Consider the following 19,165-nt stretch of genomic DNA (forward strand, 5'->3'; position numbering starts at 1 on the left):
GTAGAAATAGTAGAACCCGGGTTATCTGATCATGTGGCAATCCTGTGGAAACTTAATCTGCCTGACAACCAAGATCAAAACATCTCAAACAGTTATATTTATAGAAGAGTATTCTCTCAAAAAGGTATTGAGTTTTTCGTTAGGGAAGTGAAGCACAAAGATTGGATTGCCAGTTTAGAATCTCACTATAGAAATTGCAGAGGCGGTGATTTATTTTATGGTTTTTTTCATATTTTTATTGACCTTTTTAACTTTTATTTTCCGGAAGAAGTGATGAAGATTAAAAGAACAGAAGTACGACACGACAAAAGCAAATGGTTTACAAAGGAACTGGAACATATGAAAAATAGGATGATACTACTGTCGTCCATATATAAATTTTCTGGGAAGGAAGAAGACAGAGTTGAATATAAGAAAGCAAGGAAAACTTACAAAGATTCATTAATAAAAACAAAAAAACAGAGAAATGCTATTTTCATTGAATCATCCAACAACAAATGTAGAGCTGCATGGAACTTGATAAAGACAGAATGTAACAAAGGTGTCAAAAATCAAAATATACCAATTGAACCCAATGAAATGAACAGGTATTTTCTTGAATCTGTGGAGCATATCATTTCAGAGATCAGTTCTTCACATATAACAGCAGAAGTTCTTCTAACAAGCACACCTTTGCAAGTGCCAGAGATAGGTTTCAAATGGCAGTATACGTCATGTGAGGATATAGTTAATATTGTGAACAAAATGAAAGCATCAAACAGCAAAGATATTTATGGAATATCCAATAATTTCCTGAAGCAAGTGATTAATTATATCGTATATCCATTGACAGTGTGCATCAACGATTGTCTGGAAATGGGGATATTTCCAAATAGTCAAAAATACTCGAGGATTTGCCCAATATACAAGGAAGGTGAGAAAGAGAATCCAAGTAGTTATAGGCCGGTATCTATTATTCCTATTTTCGGAAAAGTGTTAGAATGTGTAATGAAGACTCAATTGGCAAATTATTTTGAAGGAAATAACTTATTGTGTCATACGCAGTTTGGTTTTCGTAAAGGTAGAACAACAGTTGATGCTATCTTATCACTGCTGGAATCAGCATACAATGGTTTTGAAGATAAAATGTACTCTGAGATCACGTTATGCGACCTAACAAAAGCTTTTGACTGCGTTTCACATGACATTTTAAGACTTAAGCTACAATATTATGGTATAAATGGAAGGGAGTTGGATCTCCTCTCATCATATCTGTCTGGCAGAAAACAAATAGTAGAAATTCAAGGGATCAGGTCTTTTGAAGGAGAAGTGCAACATGGTGTCCCACAGGGTTCCATCATAGGACCTTTCTTATTCCTAATTATTGTAAATGATTTAAGTTATAACACTATGGCCAAATCAACATTATATGCAGATGACACTTCTTTCATAACATGTTCGACTAGTGCAGCAGAACTGCGTCAGCTAACCTCAAATACAGTTTTGGAAGCAGCAGAATGGTTCAGAGCAAATAAGTTAATTTTAAACGAGGAGAAGACTCAAAAATTAATTTTGTCATTGAAAAAAGAAGAAGGGTCTGAAGAAAAGGCAGTAAAGTTACTTGGTATCCATCTTGATACAAAACTAACCTGGGACTGCCACATTGAATACATCTCTCGGAGACTGTCCAGAGTCCTGTATCTCTTAAGAGGAATTAGAGATAAAATACCCGGGCAGTACCTAAGAAGTGTTTATTTTGCTTTTTTTCATAGCATATTGAAGTATGGAATCCTGGTGTGGGGGAAACAGCAATAAACTTATTGAAGTCCTGCTCATTCAGAAGAAAGCAATAAGAATTATCACACAAGAACCAAGCAAAGCACATTGTAAACCACTGTTCATACAGGAGTCCATCTTAACAGTTGTTAATGAATATATTCTGGAACTCCTTCTTTACATCAAGAAAAATCTTTATGGCTTCACCAGTAGGATGGATAAACATGAGTATAATACTCGGAATAAAGAAAAACTGGACATACCATTTTGCAGACTATCCAAAGTTAAAAGTAGTCCTAACATGTTGGGCTGTAGAATGTTCAACATGTTTCCACAGGAAGCACAGGAAGTGTCACTTGACATATTCAAAGTCAAAGTGAAAACGTGGCTTCTTAGAAACCCATTCTATTCTGTACAAGAATCTTTTGAATCAGAAAAGCAAGCTGTTGATATTTTTTAGGTTTCTTTCTCTGAATTGTATTATTATTCTGTAATATATTAGGAAATTCTCATAAATTGTTAATCAAATCAATATCTGTGATCAGTGTGTTACAATTTTCATCTAGATATTAGCCTAATTTTGATAATCTTGACTCTCAATTGTAAACTCTAAGGAGTATTTGTGATCATTTTGTTTTATGTTTAGTGTTGTAATAGAATAATTTTCATTTTTGCACTATAATTTCACACGTGTAATTTGACAATGTCATTAGCTTTTGCTATAACGACAGCTAATAAATACTATACTATACTAAAAGCAACATTGTTGTGTGAAATAAAAGTCACAATATTGTACTCTGAGAATATTATGCTACAGATTTATCTCCTACTTTTCCTCAATAACTGATTAGTTTTTCATCCATAATGAAAGAAGAGATTCGTAAACTTTCAACAATAAAGGAACTGGCCGAATTATTAATTGTAGAAAATACTGGTATTGCCTAGGCCTACAGAGTTTCTGATCTGTGTACAGTTCTACAACTTTGCCTCACTACAGCAATGACCAAGCGGCTATTCAGTAAGCTAAAACTATTGTCTACCACTGTGGAGTAACTGTTAGCACGTCTGACCATGAAACGAGCGAGCCTGGGTTTAAATCCTGATTGGGACAAGTTATCTGGTTGAGTTTTACTTCAACCAACTGAAGCAGAATTGCTGGGTATTTTTCGGCATTGGACCTCGGACTCATTTCGCCATCATTAATTAACACATCATCATCATCATCATCATCATCATCATCGTCATCATCATTCATACCATAGCCTGAGTTAAGTTGACGGTGTTGCATGCTGTACTTGTACAAGAGCGCGGCCATTCAGTTACCCAATCAGAGTTACCAGTAAGTAGGCCACAATAAGCCTCAGGCTGCAGTGTAAGCCTTCTGGTCCCTTCTCCATACAAAATAGAAAAAAAAGCTAAAACTATTACTTCCCTGAGAAGTACATTGTCGCAGCTGAGACTCAGTTCATTACTTGTACTCGCCATTGAAAGTGAAGAAAGCAGGAATATTGACGTTAAAAAAAGTCGCCAGTGAGTTTCTGTCCGTTATTACTATGTGGTAAGTTCAAATTCACCACTGAAATAATATGGAATATACAGTTGCGAAAGATACATTGTTAACACTGCAGTATAACAACTTTGGGCGTGGGCAGGAGTGAGAAGGGGACCCGATGGACATTTTTGCCAGGGGGGGGGTCCATGCTTTCTTAGCTACGCTACCGGTACTGTATTGCCCCCTTCAAATGTGCACAGTTACATCACTTCCACTCTGCATACTATATTTTATCTTAGTTATTTCTTAACAATTATCCCTTATGCCCAATATAATTAGTCCTCATTAATATGTTTATGCTTATAACTTAGTTAAGAAATCAACATAGTAATCTGAGATTAGATCCAGTAGCGGCTGGTGGTCAAAATAATGAGTGTGCTACAATCTCTATATCGGCCTACTATATACACTTATATGTATTTATCTTAATTTGAGTCTCGCCTAGTGATGAAATATGAAGTCCATACGACGTTCTTTCGTACTGCAGAACTTGTCATTTGGTGTTAAACCTCTCCATTTTGGACATCATATTCTTTTCTATTGACAGTATTGCAAGAGCAGTGAGACGATCCGGGACATAGTATTCCTTAAAAACGTTTTTATGCGTTTCAAGCAATAAAAACATATTTCTGGCTCAGCAGTGGTCATTGGTGTTGTAACCAAAATATTTAACAACTTCGTTACTTCACAGAATTAATCCTGTAAATTGCTGGAGACTATGTAGTGTAACAATTGAACAGCCATCAATATTTCGGAGTCAGGTCTTCCGTATAGAAATCCAAGTCGTATCTGGAACAAGAGGACTAATAATATTCAAGAGGACAGGCCTCTTGATCTGGAACACTCTTTTGTTCAGCATAGTATAGCTGTTGACAGCAACTTCAATGGGTAGATGGCAGCAGCAGTCGGACACTTGAATTACCAAATATATTGTAAATAGTTCCGAGTTCTTCCACAAACAAGCATTCTTTCGTTACGCTTTACTTTTGCAATCTCCAAGCTGTGTTGTGCTGAAGCTGACTACAGCACTTTTCCGCGTACAAATAGCCAATCAGAGCAGTGATTTCAGCTTCGCACATGCGCATAACTGTCTACATTCTCATGTAGAGTTTTGAGTAGCACAACGAACCCCCTGAGGCACCAAAGAGCGAAGACTAAACACTTTATAACGTGTCATGAACATAACCACGGGAAATTGTCAAATGACAGATCAAATACTATGGTATTACAAATACATTATTTGAGCAAAAATTATCATTGTGCTGTAGCACTGTAGCACATAAGGACGGGCCGCCCCTGATTAGATCTCTATAATAGAAAAGTTTTAATTGTTAGTTCTGATAGTTGGAAAAAACATATTCACTTCATACTTGCTAGCACATGAACTAATATTTGCTAGTTTGTATCTTCACTCGAAAGTAGGCTTACCTGTTTTTTCTTCCACCTCTTTCAGCACAGCATCCAATTTATTTCTGCTCCTTCCAGCAATTCCCCAAGTGATGTTTTTCTCTTTTGCCAGTTTAACTATTTCGTACACAGCTACTTTTCCTGTATAGCCAGTTGCCCCAAATATTATGGCATCTAGCTTCTCACCACTACTGCTAGCCATTGCTAGGAGTTCTGAAAAATAAGCAATCATGTTGACCATGTCTTGTTCCATTAAACTTCCACTTATCTCATCTATTTTTATCAATGATAGTACAGTTAGTCGGTCACAGACGAGTAGTGGAGATATTTCTGAAAAATAGTATTACTAGTACTAATGAAATACGTCCATCAAAATGCCACTTTGGTTTTGTATTGTAGGCCTATTGTATTTAAATAGCATTTATTTATTTCCTGTACAATCTATTATAGATTATAGGTTCGTCGCGCGCACGCCCACACACGTACGCATGCACGCACGCACACACACACACACAAAATAAGATTTTTAATATGAATTTAATTTTAATTTTAACATACTTAAATTCTTCAAAGAAATAGTAAAACTACAAAACATACAATAAATAACAAGATACCATATAATAAATTTCAATTTACAAAGACTTCTAAAAAATATATAATAAATAACATAGATTAAATAAAAGCAAGATAGATACCGGTAATGAGATTACATGAACTTATCATCTGAGGTGATTTCTTAGGAGAGCAATTGATCCTTTAAGAGCCAAGAGATTTTATCTTAGTTACGTATTCTGCATTAATTGTTAGGTAAAGAATTATGTGCAGCAGTAATAAAGGTGGGTATTCTATTTTATGGCTTTAATGTAAAAAAAATCAGTAATTTTGAAAGGCATGGACTGAAGCAAAGTAGTTTTACTCTGGTTTTGAAACAATCATAATTTAAACGTAATATCTCCAGGTATCTTGTTATATAATAAGATATCTGTATGCTAAATACTTTTAAGACTTTTGGTAATAGTATGACAGTTTATATGCAAGTTTTTCGCAGCTCTAGTGTTATGGTCAAGAATTTCAGAGTTCCTTTTAAAATAGCTAAGATTTTTATGAACGAAGCAAACCATTTCTAGAATGTAGATACAGGGAAGTGGTAAAATATTTAATTCTTGAGTCAGCCTGGGTAGCGCAGTTGGTATAGCGCTGGCCTTCTGTGCTCAAGGTTGCAGGTTTGATCCCGGTCGAGGTCAATGGCATTTAAGTGTGCTTAAATGCGACAGGCTCATGTCAGTAAATTTACTGGAACTTCTGTGGGACAAAATTCCAGTACACCGGTGATGCTGATATAACCTCAGCAGTTGCAAGCATCAAATAAAACATATTTTTAATTCTTGAAATTTTTTTTTTTTCCTTGAAGTAGGCTACATATAGCGACTTGTTTCATTATTTTTATTATTTTCTTTTGAAGTTTAAATATTTTTATAGCTTAGGAGGACATACACCAGGGCATTACACAGTTTTATTTCTAGGCTAAACAAGTTTACAGATTAAAAGTGAAAATAACTCACCATCTACACGTGTTGGCCAAATTTCTCGTAAAATATCACTCTCTTGAAAGTGGTTCTTGCAAACATTGCTGTATTTCGAGATTGTCAAATTTTGTCTTGACATTTCTTTTACCCACAGACATTTTCTTTCCTCTTTCAACGGGAATAAAAAAAAAGGTGTATATATTTCTTTTCTCTTAAAATAAAAATTACATCTTAGCACGGAGCAACTAATTGGTAATTTGAAATGCATTTTGGGAAAACCTGAGAACATTAAACAAAATTATTATACAATTAGACCTTCAAGAACAATCAAGGAAATATCAATAACAAGCACATTGTAGTGCAAATGTGGTATAGTTCTGACACTTTATCTGTCCATTCCAAAAAAACAGGAATTAGATTAGATTATTATATACATTGTTGGAATACAATTATTCATACACTAGCCATACCCGTGCGCTCCGCTGCACCTGTTAGATATAAATATAAAGTAATTATATAATTAAAATAGGACGTTTGATCCAGGGAACATTCGTGTTTGATAGAAGGATAAATCGTTTAATATGTTACTTTATTTAAATTGTATTTAAATAATTAAAATGCGATCATTTTGGTCCAGAGAGCAATCATTTGGTGCAATGACAATTCCTTTGACATGTTTCTTAATTGTTATTACATGCAACCATAGTTTAATGAAGATTGACATATCATTTAGTTTTAATGTGTATATTTTATATTACTTGCTATATGTTTCAGAAGTTACTGTAATAACATAGTAGAATTATGTCCATCTAGAGAAACTACAATTTCGAATGGTGAAATAATAATTAAACAATTAATTAGCTTCCGATATTACTTCATACAAACACACAAACATTCCCTGTAGGCTATGTTTAATAGCTTTCGATTGTTGTTGTCCAAGGCCCCTTACAGACGAAGTCATTTGTTTTTATTTCAGTACAGCGCCTTAGATGGCATTGTTATTGTAATTTTAAAACTCATTTATCTCATTAAATATCAGTCCTATCAAAATTTTGTATAGAATAAAACTTATCGGAAATTATTTTTAAAGAAACTTTTGTTATGCAACATTTTTCATGAGAATTAATAATAAGGGAGATATTTCGATTTATTTAATTCAAGCCCCCTTATAACTCCCCTTTTAAATAAAGTATTTTGAATGCCACATATCCTAAAATCTAAGTTATAACGAACTTAATTTGTATTCCAATTTTCATATAAATCGGTTCAGCCATTATCGCGTGAAAAGGTAACAAACAGACAGGCAGACAGACATACAAACAAACAAAAACTTCAAAAAAGCGATTTTCGGTTTCAGGATGGTTAATTATACATGTTAACACCAATTATTTTTGGAAAATCGAAAATTACCAGAAAAATTTTGGCTACAGATTTATTATTAGTATAGATTACCCAAGACTATAATAGTCCTCCTGCCACTGTATTGCATTTCCAGAAACTTCAGTTGTTCAAATTAAAAAAGAAATTGAACAACTTTTTATTTTTAAGTATAAGATACATATATTAGTAAAATATTTGGGGCTAAGAGGGATGAAGTTACAGGAGAATGGAAAAAAATTACACAACGCAGAACTGTATGCATTGTATTTTTCACCTGACATAATTAGGAGCATTAAATCCAGACGTTTGAGATGGACAGGGCATGTAGCACGTATGAGCGAATCCAGAAATGCATATAGAGTGTTAGTTGGAAGGTCAGAGGGAAAGAGACCTTTGGGGAGGCCGAGACGTAGATGGGAGGATAATATTAAAATGGATTTGAGGTTTTTTTTAGTTGGTTATTTAACGACTCTGTTTCAACAACGAGGTTATTTAGCATCGATGAGATTGGTGATAGCGAGATGAGGCCAAGGATTCGCCGTAGATTACCGGTACCTGGCATTTACCTTATGGTTGGGGAAAACCTCGGAAAAAACCCAACCAGGTAATCAGCCCAAGCGGGGATCAAACCCGCACCTGAGCGCAACTTCAGACCGGCAGGCAAGCGCCTTAACCGACTGACCCACACTGGTGGCTGATTTGAGGTAGGTGAGATATGATGGTAGAGACTGGATTAATAATCTTGCTCAGAATAGAGACTGATGGAGGGCTTATGTGAGGGCAGCAATGAACCTCCGGTTTCGTTAAAAGCCATAAGTAAGTAGGTAGGTATAAGATACATATTAAAATAAAATAAGAATAAACTAAGAAACTCTGAGAATTTATGAAGTACACTTTTCTCTTACAAATAGTTAAAGTCTTCTTCCGAAACCAATGCTAAGCATACATACTTGAACTGATATTTTTATTATGAGTTTTAGTGAAACTAGAGTTTTCAGAAAGATTTGAAAATAAATAAATAAATAAATGAATGAATGAATAAATAAATAAATAAATAAGGTACACTCAGTACTGATTAAAAAAATTAAGCTTTCGTGTATATTTTTCATCGTGCTTATCCATGTTGTCTTTGAACAGATTAAATAAATACAATTAAATAAAATTATATACTGTACTATTACTGAAAATAAAGTATTTGAAGAATAAATTGAACAAAATTTACTGAAAATGAATTTCCTACAACATAGGTTCACCTCAGAATACACTGTTATAAATACTTTTCTGAAGAATGGATTTCTTGTAACAATTGTTTCGAAGCATTAAGCCATGAAATGCAACACAAACTTTACTACAAAAAGATTTACAATAAACATTGATTTTATTGTCTTTATATGTAACTTCCTTTTCTCATCAGTCCACAGTGAATTCATACAGGAGAACAATCTTTCAGTCCACACCTGTGGAGTAGGTGGTCAGCGCATCTGGCCGAGAAACCATGTGGCCCGGGTTCGAATCCCAGTCGGGGCAAGTTACCTGATTGAGGTTTTTTCCGGGGTTTTCCCTCAACCCAATACGAGCAAATTCTGGGTAACTTTCGGTGCTGGACCCCGGACTCATTTCACCGGCATTATCACCTTCATTTCATTCAGATGCTGAATAACCTAGATGTTGATACAGCATCGTAAAATAACCCAATAAAATAAAATAAAATAAAATAAACAATCTTTCAAGGGGACACACATAATAAATCCTCATCACTTCCTTAAATTTGAGAGCTTCCATCAACACTTTTGAACAGACTCACCCAGACTTCATCTAGGTATTTTGATTTAAGAATTTCCTTCAATTCACTATCTTCTTTGGAATTAAGAACATTTTTCACAATTTTATTATGATCTCATCAAACAAATGAGATTCAACAGGGTTTGATCCGGTAGCAGTTTGTTTCATAGGTTTTTTTTTAGTTGGTTATTTAATGACGCTGTATCAACTACTAAGTGCTTCATAGTACGAATTATTGTTTTAAGAGCAACGTATACATTCAATGTCACCTTGAATGTTGCCAATGTAGCAAATTCCAATATCAACAACAGTGATAGAGATTAATATTTATAATAAAATAGTAGTTAATGTTTTCAGTTTTGTTTTTTCAGTCACTAACTTTTAGATATGCGACAAAAACGTGTAAAAGAATTGTACTGGTACTCCGGTACTTATTTGTAACTAGGTTTTAATTTTGAAATGAATTGTCACTATCAAGTGGGTTTAAAGTATTTGATTATTTCGTTTTAATAACTGTTCCAGCTTTGTAGAACACATTAATGACAATAAGTGAAGCTTTTCTGTAACTGATCTCTACTGTCAAGCACTTGATAATTAAGTCAGTGACTCATTTCACTTGTCTCAACCGATTCAAACAAGAGCTACTGCAATGTTGGTTTGTTTTAACTTAGTTTATACCATTTTCAATTTGTTTACCACTTCAAAATTTGTTGTAGTACCAGATCTCTTGTTTTCAACACAAGCTGTTACATTCAGTGAGTCTAAAGCAGCTATTACGCTATTACTGCTACTATAACAACCAATCTGTCACCTTAAAAAAAATATATATATACTGGGTGTTCATTTCAAAGTGTGTGTCATGACGTCACTGTTGCTGAGTCAGCAATTTGAAGCGAGTTTCAGCTTTTGTGTCAGAGAAGTTGCCTATTAATCAAGACGTTCAATCTGAACTTGAGAACATGTACGGTATAACTTGAACGTCATAGCAACAGATGGCGGTCTGTTCGGTCTGTGTGCTACCATAACCTCTTTCGAACTGTGTTTTACGCGGCCAAGTCGTACGCAGGGTATTTTGTTATCATCGGTTGCGCACGGCAACATTCCACAACACAAATCCATGTTGACCGTCCAAGCTAATCTCAACAAATACGTAAGTAATCACCTTAACCCTCTCCCCATATCCTGACAGTAAGAAAAAACTCACCTCAGTACATGTTTCGAAACAGTTCACATTCCTGCCACTACCGGAGTTACCGTACGTATCGGTAAGAACTCTTCTGAATGAACGCCGTACTTGCTAGGCAACTTCTCTGGCACATAAGTAATACACCTCTGCGGAAGTGTAGGAAGATTGAATTCTCTAGGCTCATCGACTAGCCACATGATGGCATACAGCGAGCCATGACACAATTTGAACTGAACACCCAGTATATATATGAATGGGTTATTTATGAAAGGGCCTAAGTCTTGAATACAAAATTGTTAGCAATTTAAGGAAAACTGCTTACCGGCCGAAATTTTGAAATTAAGACTGAAATAAAAATTGTATCATTAATTCTACTAAGCATTATAGAGTGTGAAATTTTGTCCTCTTCATATCTAAATCGATGTATCTACACCCAAAGAGCAGTATTACATTACAAACTCATTTTCACAAAATTAGCGACTTAGGCCCTTTCATAAATAACCCATTCATATATATATATATATTGTTGGAAAATTATGCACCATCTGCAGTGGCGTAGCATGAAATTTTGAGCAGGGGAAGCTAACTCAAGTTGTCTTTCATGCAATATGAGAAAACGTATTACAAAAATACAGTCTTAAAATAAATAGTAGTCAATGTCAAGTCAGCAGTCGAAGATTGGTTGGAACCTCGTAAGCAACACCAATAAGGCATGACCTCAAATGATACGTAATAAAATATGATTTCACAGTTTACACATATCTCTTAACAAATAGACACGTATACGTATAACATTAGCTCACTCCCTGTCATACTTAGAGATATCACAATATTAGTATCATTACACAAGTATGCGTCTGTCTTTTGGTTGTGTCCTTCATTGACAGCAAGGGAGTCGGTCATTTGTTTTTTAAATCACACTTTTGTTCGTAAGTCGGTCTTGATAATACAATTATCCTAAAAAAATTCAAGTAAATTAGTGTCAGGAACTGTTATTTCGCTCATTATTTATTATATCAGCCAAATGCACACTAACACTTCAACTGAACACAACTGACGAAAAGGGATAACTCGGAAACTACTTATTTTAAATGTTAAAACTAGCTTCTTTGCGAGCCTTGCGACTAGGGTAGCTTAGTTAGAAAGGGATGGAAAATCTGCGGGGTGGATTACACAGAAGAAACCGGTCTGCTTGGAAGCTGGTGTGTGCAGGCTTCTTGTTTACTGCTGCATCACAAATCATCCTGAGCTGCCGCATCGCATTATTTAACGCGTAAATATAAATTCTATTAAAATTAATAAATAATTTTGTCCATAAACTGCAGGTTTATTACGAAATTATTATTAACTGGGGAAGCTAAGCTTTTTAGCTTAAATTGACGCTACGCCACTGACCATCTGAAGAAGCTTAACAAAAGAATAGTTTTTCAATGGGTACAGGTACTGCTCACTGTGGGTTATCTGGTAATGAAGCTGCTGATCGTCTTGCTAAAAAGGTAAGTAAAATCTTAAAAAATCCCATGTCAACTTTATCATTAAAAGATTAATCAACTGAAAGTATCAGGATATAACATCATAACATTTCCATGAAATTTCAAATAATAAAGGTGTGTGTGTCTCAATGTAAAACAAAATATAATTCCCTAGCATCCAAGAAAAAGTGCAAATGCATCCTATTACTCACAGGGCATGACTGTTTGTCAAAAAACACTGACTTTATTCCCAAGAACTCAGCATTAGTTACCAACAATTTGTACAACAAGTATACGTGTGCTGGCTGGCATATATCATTACATACAGAAGGTTGTCTTATCTTTCTTCCTCTCTGATAGGACGACCCACATAATATAGTGTAAAACTAGTTAAACCAGGCCTGCAGTACTCATAAGTACGGGAAATATGACGTCAGCCTCACTCCACTTCTATTGGGGATGATCGACTTCTGCATAGAGTTCTCTCGTCGTCAAAGGTCCATCAGTGGCAGCATGTAATTATCAAAAAAGGATTGTAATAAATTCAATGTTTTTATAATGCATTATCTCGTTTCAAGATTACAATTATGCTAGATTTCCTGTCAGTAGTTTCTTTGCACTTAACCTGCTTTAGATTTTCGAAAACTTTCCTCCTATCATCACCTACGGAAACATAAATTTATAGCATATAAATAATGAACCTTGGAAGTCACTATTAATTTCAATTCAAAATGAGCACGAATGACGTCCTTAACAGTATATAAATAAATAATAATTATACAGTTCGTAATAATGAATTTACCCGGAAGTTTGTGCATTCCATAATTCTTAATATGGGCTTTGTTGAAATGTGGTTCAATATTGAAATGACGAGTAGAAATAAATTGGATGGGACACAGTAAACAAGCAATTCTTTCGTCTTCAACAACAAACTAATCATATTCCCATTTCCTTTGGAAGTAGTATTTCTTCACAGGTTTAGATTTTGCCATGTTCCAGTTCTCTGGCTACGGACTGGAAGGTCCGGGGTTCAATCCCAGGTGGTGACAGGATTTTTTCTCGTTGCCAAACTTTCAAAACAGCCCCGAGGTTCACTCAGCCTCCTATAAAATTGAGTACCGGGTCTTCCCCGGGGGTGAAAGGCGGTCAGAGCGTGGTGCCGACCACACCATCTCATTCTAGTGCCGAGGTCATGGAAAGCATGGGGCTCTACCTCCATGCCCCCCCAAGTGCCTTCATGGCATGTTACGGGGATACCTTTACCTTTTTACCAGTTCTCTTTAAACTGCAGTACTCTTATCTATTTATCTATCTATCTGTCTGTCTGTCTGTCTGTCCATCTATCCATCCATCCATCCATCTATTTATTTTATTTATTTGGCTGGAGTGCGTTACAATGTTGAATGACAGCATTGACATCCGATCATATAGCTATCACTCACTTATCAACAAACAATTTATTTATCGTTCTATTACTAGTAAAACCAGTTAATACCAGTAATACAAGTTTTATAAGAACAGGAATTAAAACTTTATTAATGCACGAAAAATCATAATAAATTCTTCAAATAAAGTAGTTGGTTTGTTGCCTGCAAGCAACATTTCGGACATTTCATTTTAGTGGAATACAGAGCACAGAAAGACAAGTCAGGGACTGTACTTAACTTATTTTACACAAAAAGTGGATTTAATTGGCTTTACTAGCAATAGGACGATATATACATAGGTATACTTTCTTACATTATATGCACACATACATTGTAAAATTTATTTTACATGTCTTTTAATTTATTTATTTCCCTCATTCATTTTTCTCTTACTTTCTAAAGGTATGTTATTAAGGATTTTATTATCTGTTCATTTGTAATTCTTGATAGCGTATTGTATACCTGCTGCCGCATTGATGCAGCCGACTGTAACTAGAACGTCATGACCGCGCTGGTAGAAAAGGTGGGTGGGGTAAGAAAGGGGAGTAAAGCAGTCGCTCTAGGGAGCTACAGTTCTGCAGGTCTGAGTTAAACCTATGTACATTATACAAGCAGTCTAGAGAAAAGTACAAGTTGCATAGTTTCTTCTTTATCTGCTCCTCTGATACCTTTCAGTGTGGAGGATACTCGATCTCCACCTGCTCCTATCTGCAGTTAAAATGACTGCCTCTCTCACAGACAGTCCCCTCTTCTGTAGCGTCTAATTCCATCTTCCCAGGTATTCCTGGAGTTTTCACTCCTTCAACCCTAACCTCCTTTATTAACTCTATCATTATCAAGAAATTTTTGTGACGTGGGTTACCAAGGGTGAGCAAAAATTATCCACCAAATTAAATTAAAATATATTATTCTAGTGTAATAAAAATTGAAGACATTATTACAAAAACAACCCTTGTCAAAATAGCTATTTTTTCAGGAGAACAATAAAAATAAATAGAACAACACATGTCAGCTGTTTCCGTGCAACTGGTGTTTATCCTTCTGGCTATTGCGCCTGGCAAGTGTCATTTTTGGAGTCTATAAACATTTGAAATAGTAGCAAATGTGTCCTTAACTCAATTTCATTAAAAATGACTAGGGCTGTTTTTGTAATAATGTCTTCAATTGTATTATGCACATGTTGCATCCTTCACCTGACATAATTAGGAACATTAAATCCAGACGTTTGAGGTGGGCAGGGCATGTAGCATGTAGCACGTATGGGCGAATCCAGAAATGCATATAGTGTGTTAGTTGGGAGGCCAAAGGGGAAAAGACCTTTGGGGAGGCCGAGACGTAGATGGGAGGATAATATTAAAATGGATTTGAGAGAGGTGGGGTATGATGATAGAGAATGGATTAATCTTGCTCAGGATAGGGACCAATGGCGGGCTTATGTGAGGGCGGCAATGAACCTCCAGGTTCCTTAAAAGCCAGTAAGTAAGTATTATGCACATGAGTTTTTCATCCCCATGATTCTACATAATTTTTTGAAAATGCTTCATCACACACAACTTTATTATCTTAATGTTTTTTTACATAAATTAAGCCCACAATTTCCACATATGACATTGCTTTTGATGGCTTTGTGAATAGATTTCTTGTTGACAGCTAGAACTTGAACTAGAATTTGATTCACCTTCACCAACAACTTCTGTATTATCTTTCTCACTGCTACTTTTATAACTATAAAAAAAAGTGTATGTGATGGAGGGGGGAAAAGAACTGGTCACCTTACCCCATTATCTCCTGGCCTAGTTGCCTCATAAGTGATGCCTTTTTGGTATCATTTGTGAGGTTCAGAACTGTCTTCAGACCACCTATGCCACTTGAATACAGAGTGGTTTGTTTTTTCTTGCAAAACAAATCGGTGCCTGAAAAAAGTGTAGATGATACTCGTGTCAACTCTGGAGGACATATTTTGAGGTGTGACCATAGCTGCAGACATCTGATGGATATGAGGGAAACCATAACAGAAGATAATTCCTACCCATTCCATGAGTGCAAGATGGAGAAACGAATACGAGAATTTTCAGTGTGGAGGTGACAGTGGCGGTTCCTCGGGGAGGGAAGGGAGGAACGTCCTCCTCACATTTTTCTTCTTTGAAAGTAAATACCAAATGAAATATGTGCCTTGAAATTCAAGGAAGATTCGATAATATTTAAGTTCACAGCTATAAGAAAACCTCAGTTGATCGAGTTTTAAACGATGCGCGCTCATGTGCTGCTAGAAAAAAGCGAGAAAGATGCGAGATTGTTTGTGTGGAGGAAAGTCAATCCATTCCTCCTTTACTGCAGTTAACACACATAGACAACAGCGCACTAGCGGCCAGAGAAAGAAGCAGAGTTTTAAAGCGAGTAAATGAACGGAGAGGGAGGAGATCCTCCTCTGAATCAGCACATGGGCGGGAAATAGAAACCGACTGGTCGTGCAGCAAGCTCGCTACCGCTGCCATCTAACGATCTTGCATTCAACCGGACTATAACACATCTAGAAGGAGACACAACAAAAACAGTTTTAACGCAATGCTATGAAAGACACCATATAAACTTTTTTTTAAATTATGAATCAAAAATATTATTCATTGCATTATATGTAGGCTACTATTCATGGTTTGAAACTTTCAAGGATATTTTAAAGTTAAAGTCAGGTTTATATAAAACAAAGAGGGAGTAGTTCTACTTTAGTATCGCAGATCTTTTTGGCTCTGAAATTCACTTCCATTCATTGTGTACTAGACAGGGCAACAGCCCAGTTGCCAGTTTTGTACAAATGTATTTGAAATTGAAAGTAGGTACCCCCAACTACATTATTTCTAACATAAAAAATTGGTCACCGGCAACTTTGAACAATAATGGTAGTATGACTTTACAAGAACTGATATTCTTCAAAAGCATGTGATACTGAACTTGTAAAATGTACATGTGGCAACACGTGGGTGGGTGCGGTGTTCTCGCTTTCCTCAGATTATTTCCCATTTCCATTTCCGCGGTTCCGATTACGTGTCAGTAGCTAGTCTCTTCCAACACGTGTGATGCTGTAGTGTGCTCGAAAAATGCTGCGAGGTGAATTTCCTTGTAATTGTTAATTTGTGAAATTATTCAACAATGAATGGAAATGAAAACATTTTGGAAAATTTAGGAACTCAGTTTACAAGAACAGATTATTGCTATACAGAAGGGAAGGCCAACCCCAACACTACCTAGTCTTACATGTATGCATGTTGGCTAATTTGTAGCATGTTTCATTCAAGAAGGTGTCATTTCGTCCTGTTACCTTCTTTCCTCCTCTTAAGAAATACGCAGGAGCCACCACTGGGAGGTGATACTTGTGGCTGTAAGAGGTAACCCTGCTTTATGTTTAGGAGCCATGTTTTGTACCCAAAACTGCTAAGTCAGGAACTACTGGTGACTATGCCTACTGAAATACTTTATCATGCTCTTATTGTAGTCCACATTTTCCTCAGAGCAACGAAAGTGAAGTAGAAATTGGTATTTGAGAATGTCCATAACTAAACGAAGTTACCACATTTTATCACTGATCTCTGTATTGCCACATGAACAAATGAGCCTTACTGATTTAGCGTGAGAAATTGAATCATTTCATCAAATCAATATACAGTAAAACTCTGTTATAACGACATCCAAGGGACCTTAAAAATTATGTTGCTATAAACGTGTGTCGTAGTAACCGAGTTTCATATTATCAGTCTAGTGAGATGGAAAATGAAAAATAACAAACTTAATTAGGCTTATTTTAGATTTATGTACGGTATTCACTTTTAAGCCTGCCATGAACGTAATAAAATACACATACAATTATAAATGCAATATTCTGTTTTAAAACAGTTTGTTCAATACTCACCAAACTTATTTATTTAGCAGTCAAGTAATCAGTCATTTTACTCTATTGTCTCCTGTTTTCCCAATACACACTTTCTAAATTACGTTCTATATTCATTATTTCAGTTACAATTTCACTGCTCCTTCCCCCAAGCTTCGATCCATTCTGTTCAAATGCAACAACAATTTTATCCTTGCTCTTCCAAATCATTTGTACTGTGCAATTAACTAGGCCAAACTCACGACACACGTCAGTTTTTTTAATTCCATTCTCAATTTGATGAATCAATAACTTTTCTTTTAATGGCCATACTGCGCTAAAATGCGTGCACTTAGTGAAAACTACCTGGCCGAAACTGATCGTACGCAAGTGCCGTTAATACGACATGAATTCGGGCGGGTTAAAGGAAATCTGCCTCCATTTCAGAAGTCTATGATAGAAAGGGACAATAAATAATTCGCCAGATTTCAACAAAATATTTCTTAAAATACTTCGGTTCTTAGACAATCTTATTCCAAACTGAGGTTGAAAATGACGTTATATGCGAGGTAAACGCATATACATTTGTCGTATTAAGCAAGGTAGAAAAGCATATGTCTTACGGGGAATTAGTTGGGACCACAGAATATTTGACGTTATAGGCGAGGTGTCACATAAAACGAGGTCGCTATAACTAAGTTCTACTGTAACTTCAAGAACTACAGTGGCTGATAGCTTTTGTAATCATTCTCAGGAAATATAGGGTTTATCATACCTGCCCATATCTCCCACGGCACGTCTACTGCATATGCCTGGCACAGTTGCTGCATCACAGCCCAACTTGTCCCCGCTGAGCTGTGCGTAAACTAAGAAGTAATGTGACTAGATTAAGCTTACCTTTAGTGATTATAGAAGGTGCTCAAAATGACGTCCCTCTGCTGCTAGAGAAGCCTGGCACCTTTTGAACAAGTTATTAACTCTTGACGAATTTTGGCTGATGAAATTGTTGAAATCACAATCACTGAAATGTTACATGAGGCAACGATTTTCTCGAACCTCTTTCTAAGGCCACTCCTATCTCGTCTAATTTTTCCTTCAGCTAGAATGCTTGATTTCTAGTTTTCTTTAGGTTTAACACGGATCCAGGCACTTTAAATTTTTCTAGTAATCTGCAGATCGTCGATTTATTGGGAATATGTATGCCGGAAAATTTAAGTATAAAAGCAAGCTGACATTCCACGTAAGACTCTGTTCTTGCATAGTTTAACACAATGAACACTCGTTGCTCTTTAGTGTATAACACAGTGAACGAAACTGCACACAATAAGAATGAACAAACGTGCACTCAATCACACAGACAATCAAACTGAACAAGGCTGAGTAATAAGCACTTACAGTTAAGGCGCCTGCAAGACTAATCTTGTTACGAGAAACGGAAGAGGCCACCAGTTGTGCAATTAGTGAGTGCTGCCTTCCTGCCAAGCTAATGCTTTCCAAGCAATGCTGGAGACCTCAAGTTGCATTGTACATGAGAAACCGTTATTATATTTGTATCTTGCAACTCCTTGTTTCTATAGTCTTTGATTATAGGTTTTACAATTGTTTGTAATCAATACTAACTACGGATTTTAAAATTAACAATAAAATCTTAAACACTACTGTTCGCAGATGATCAGACAATTTTTAGCGGTTCTGAAAATGATTTACAATTAGCAGTTTACAAATTAAATGAAATAGCAAAGAAATTCAATATGACAATCTCTGAAAGCAAATAGAAAGTAATGGCATTCAACGGAAAAGATCATATGAGATGTAA

At 35.8% G+C, this 19,165-nt stretch overlaps 1 protein-coding gene across 1 annotated transcript in view; it reads right to left on the minus strand.

Moving 5' to 3' along the window:
* Positions 1-12,361, minus strand: part of LOC138696890 (saccharopine dehydrogenase-like oxidoreductase) — a 36,714-nt gene extending 24,353 nt beyond the window's left edge. The window contains exons 1-3 of the mRNA XM_069822355.1: positions 12,273-12,361; positions 6,277-6,519; positions 4,736-4,927 (exon numbers count right to left, since the gene is read on the minus strand). Coding sequence (XP_069678456.1) covers positions 4,736-4,927; positions 6,277-6,519; positions 12,273-12,279 — 442 coding nt within the window. The 5' untranslated portion in view covers positions 12,280-12,361. The remainder of the gene's footprint in view (positions 1-4,735; positions 4,928-6,276; positions 6,520-12,272) is intronic.
* Positions 12,362-19,165: the final 6,804 nt, after the last annotated feature.

This window comes from Periplaneta americana, chromosome 3 (assembly GCF_040183065.1).
Source record: "Periplaneta americana isolate PAMFEO1 chromosome 3, P.americana_PAMFEO1_priV1, whole genome shotgun sequence".
In the NCBI taxonomy this organism is placed as follows: Eukaryota; Metazoa; Arthropoda; class Insecta; order Blattodea; family Blattidae; genus Periplaneta; species Periplaneta americana.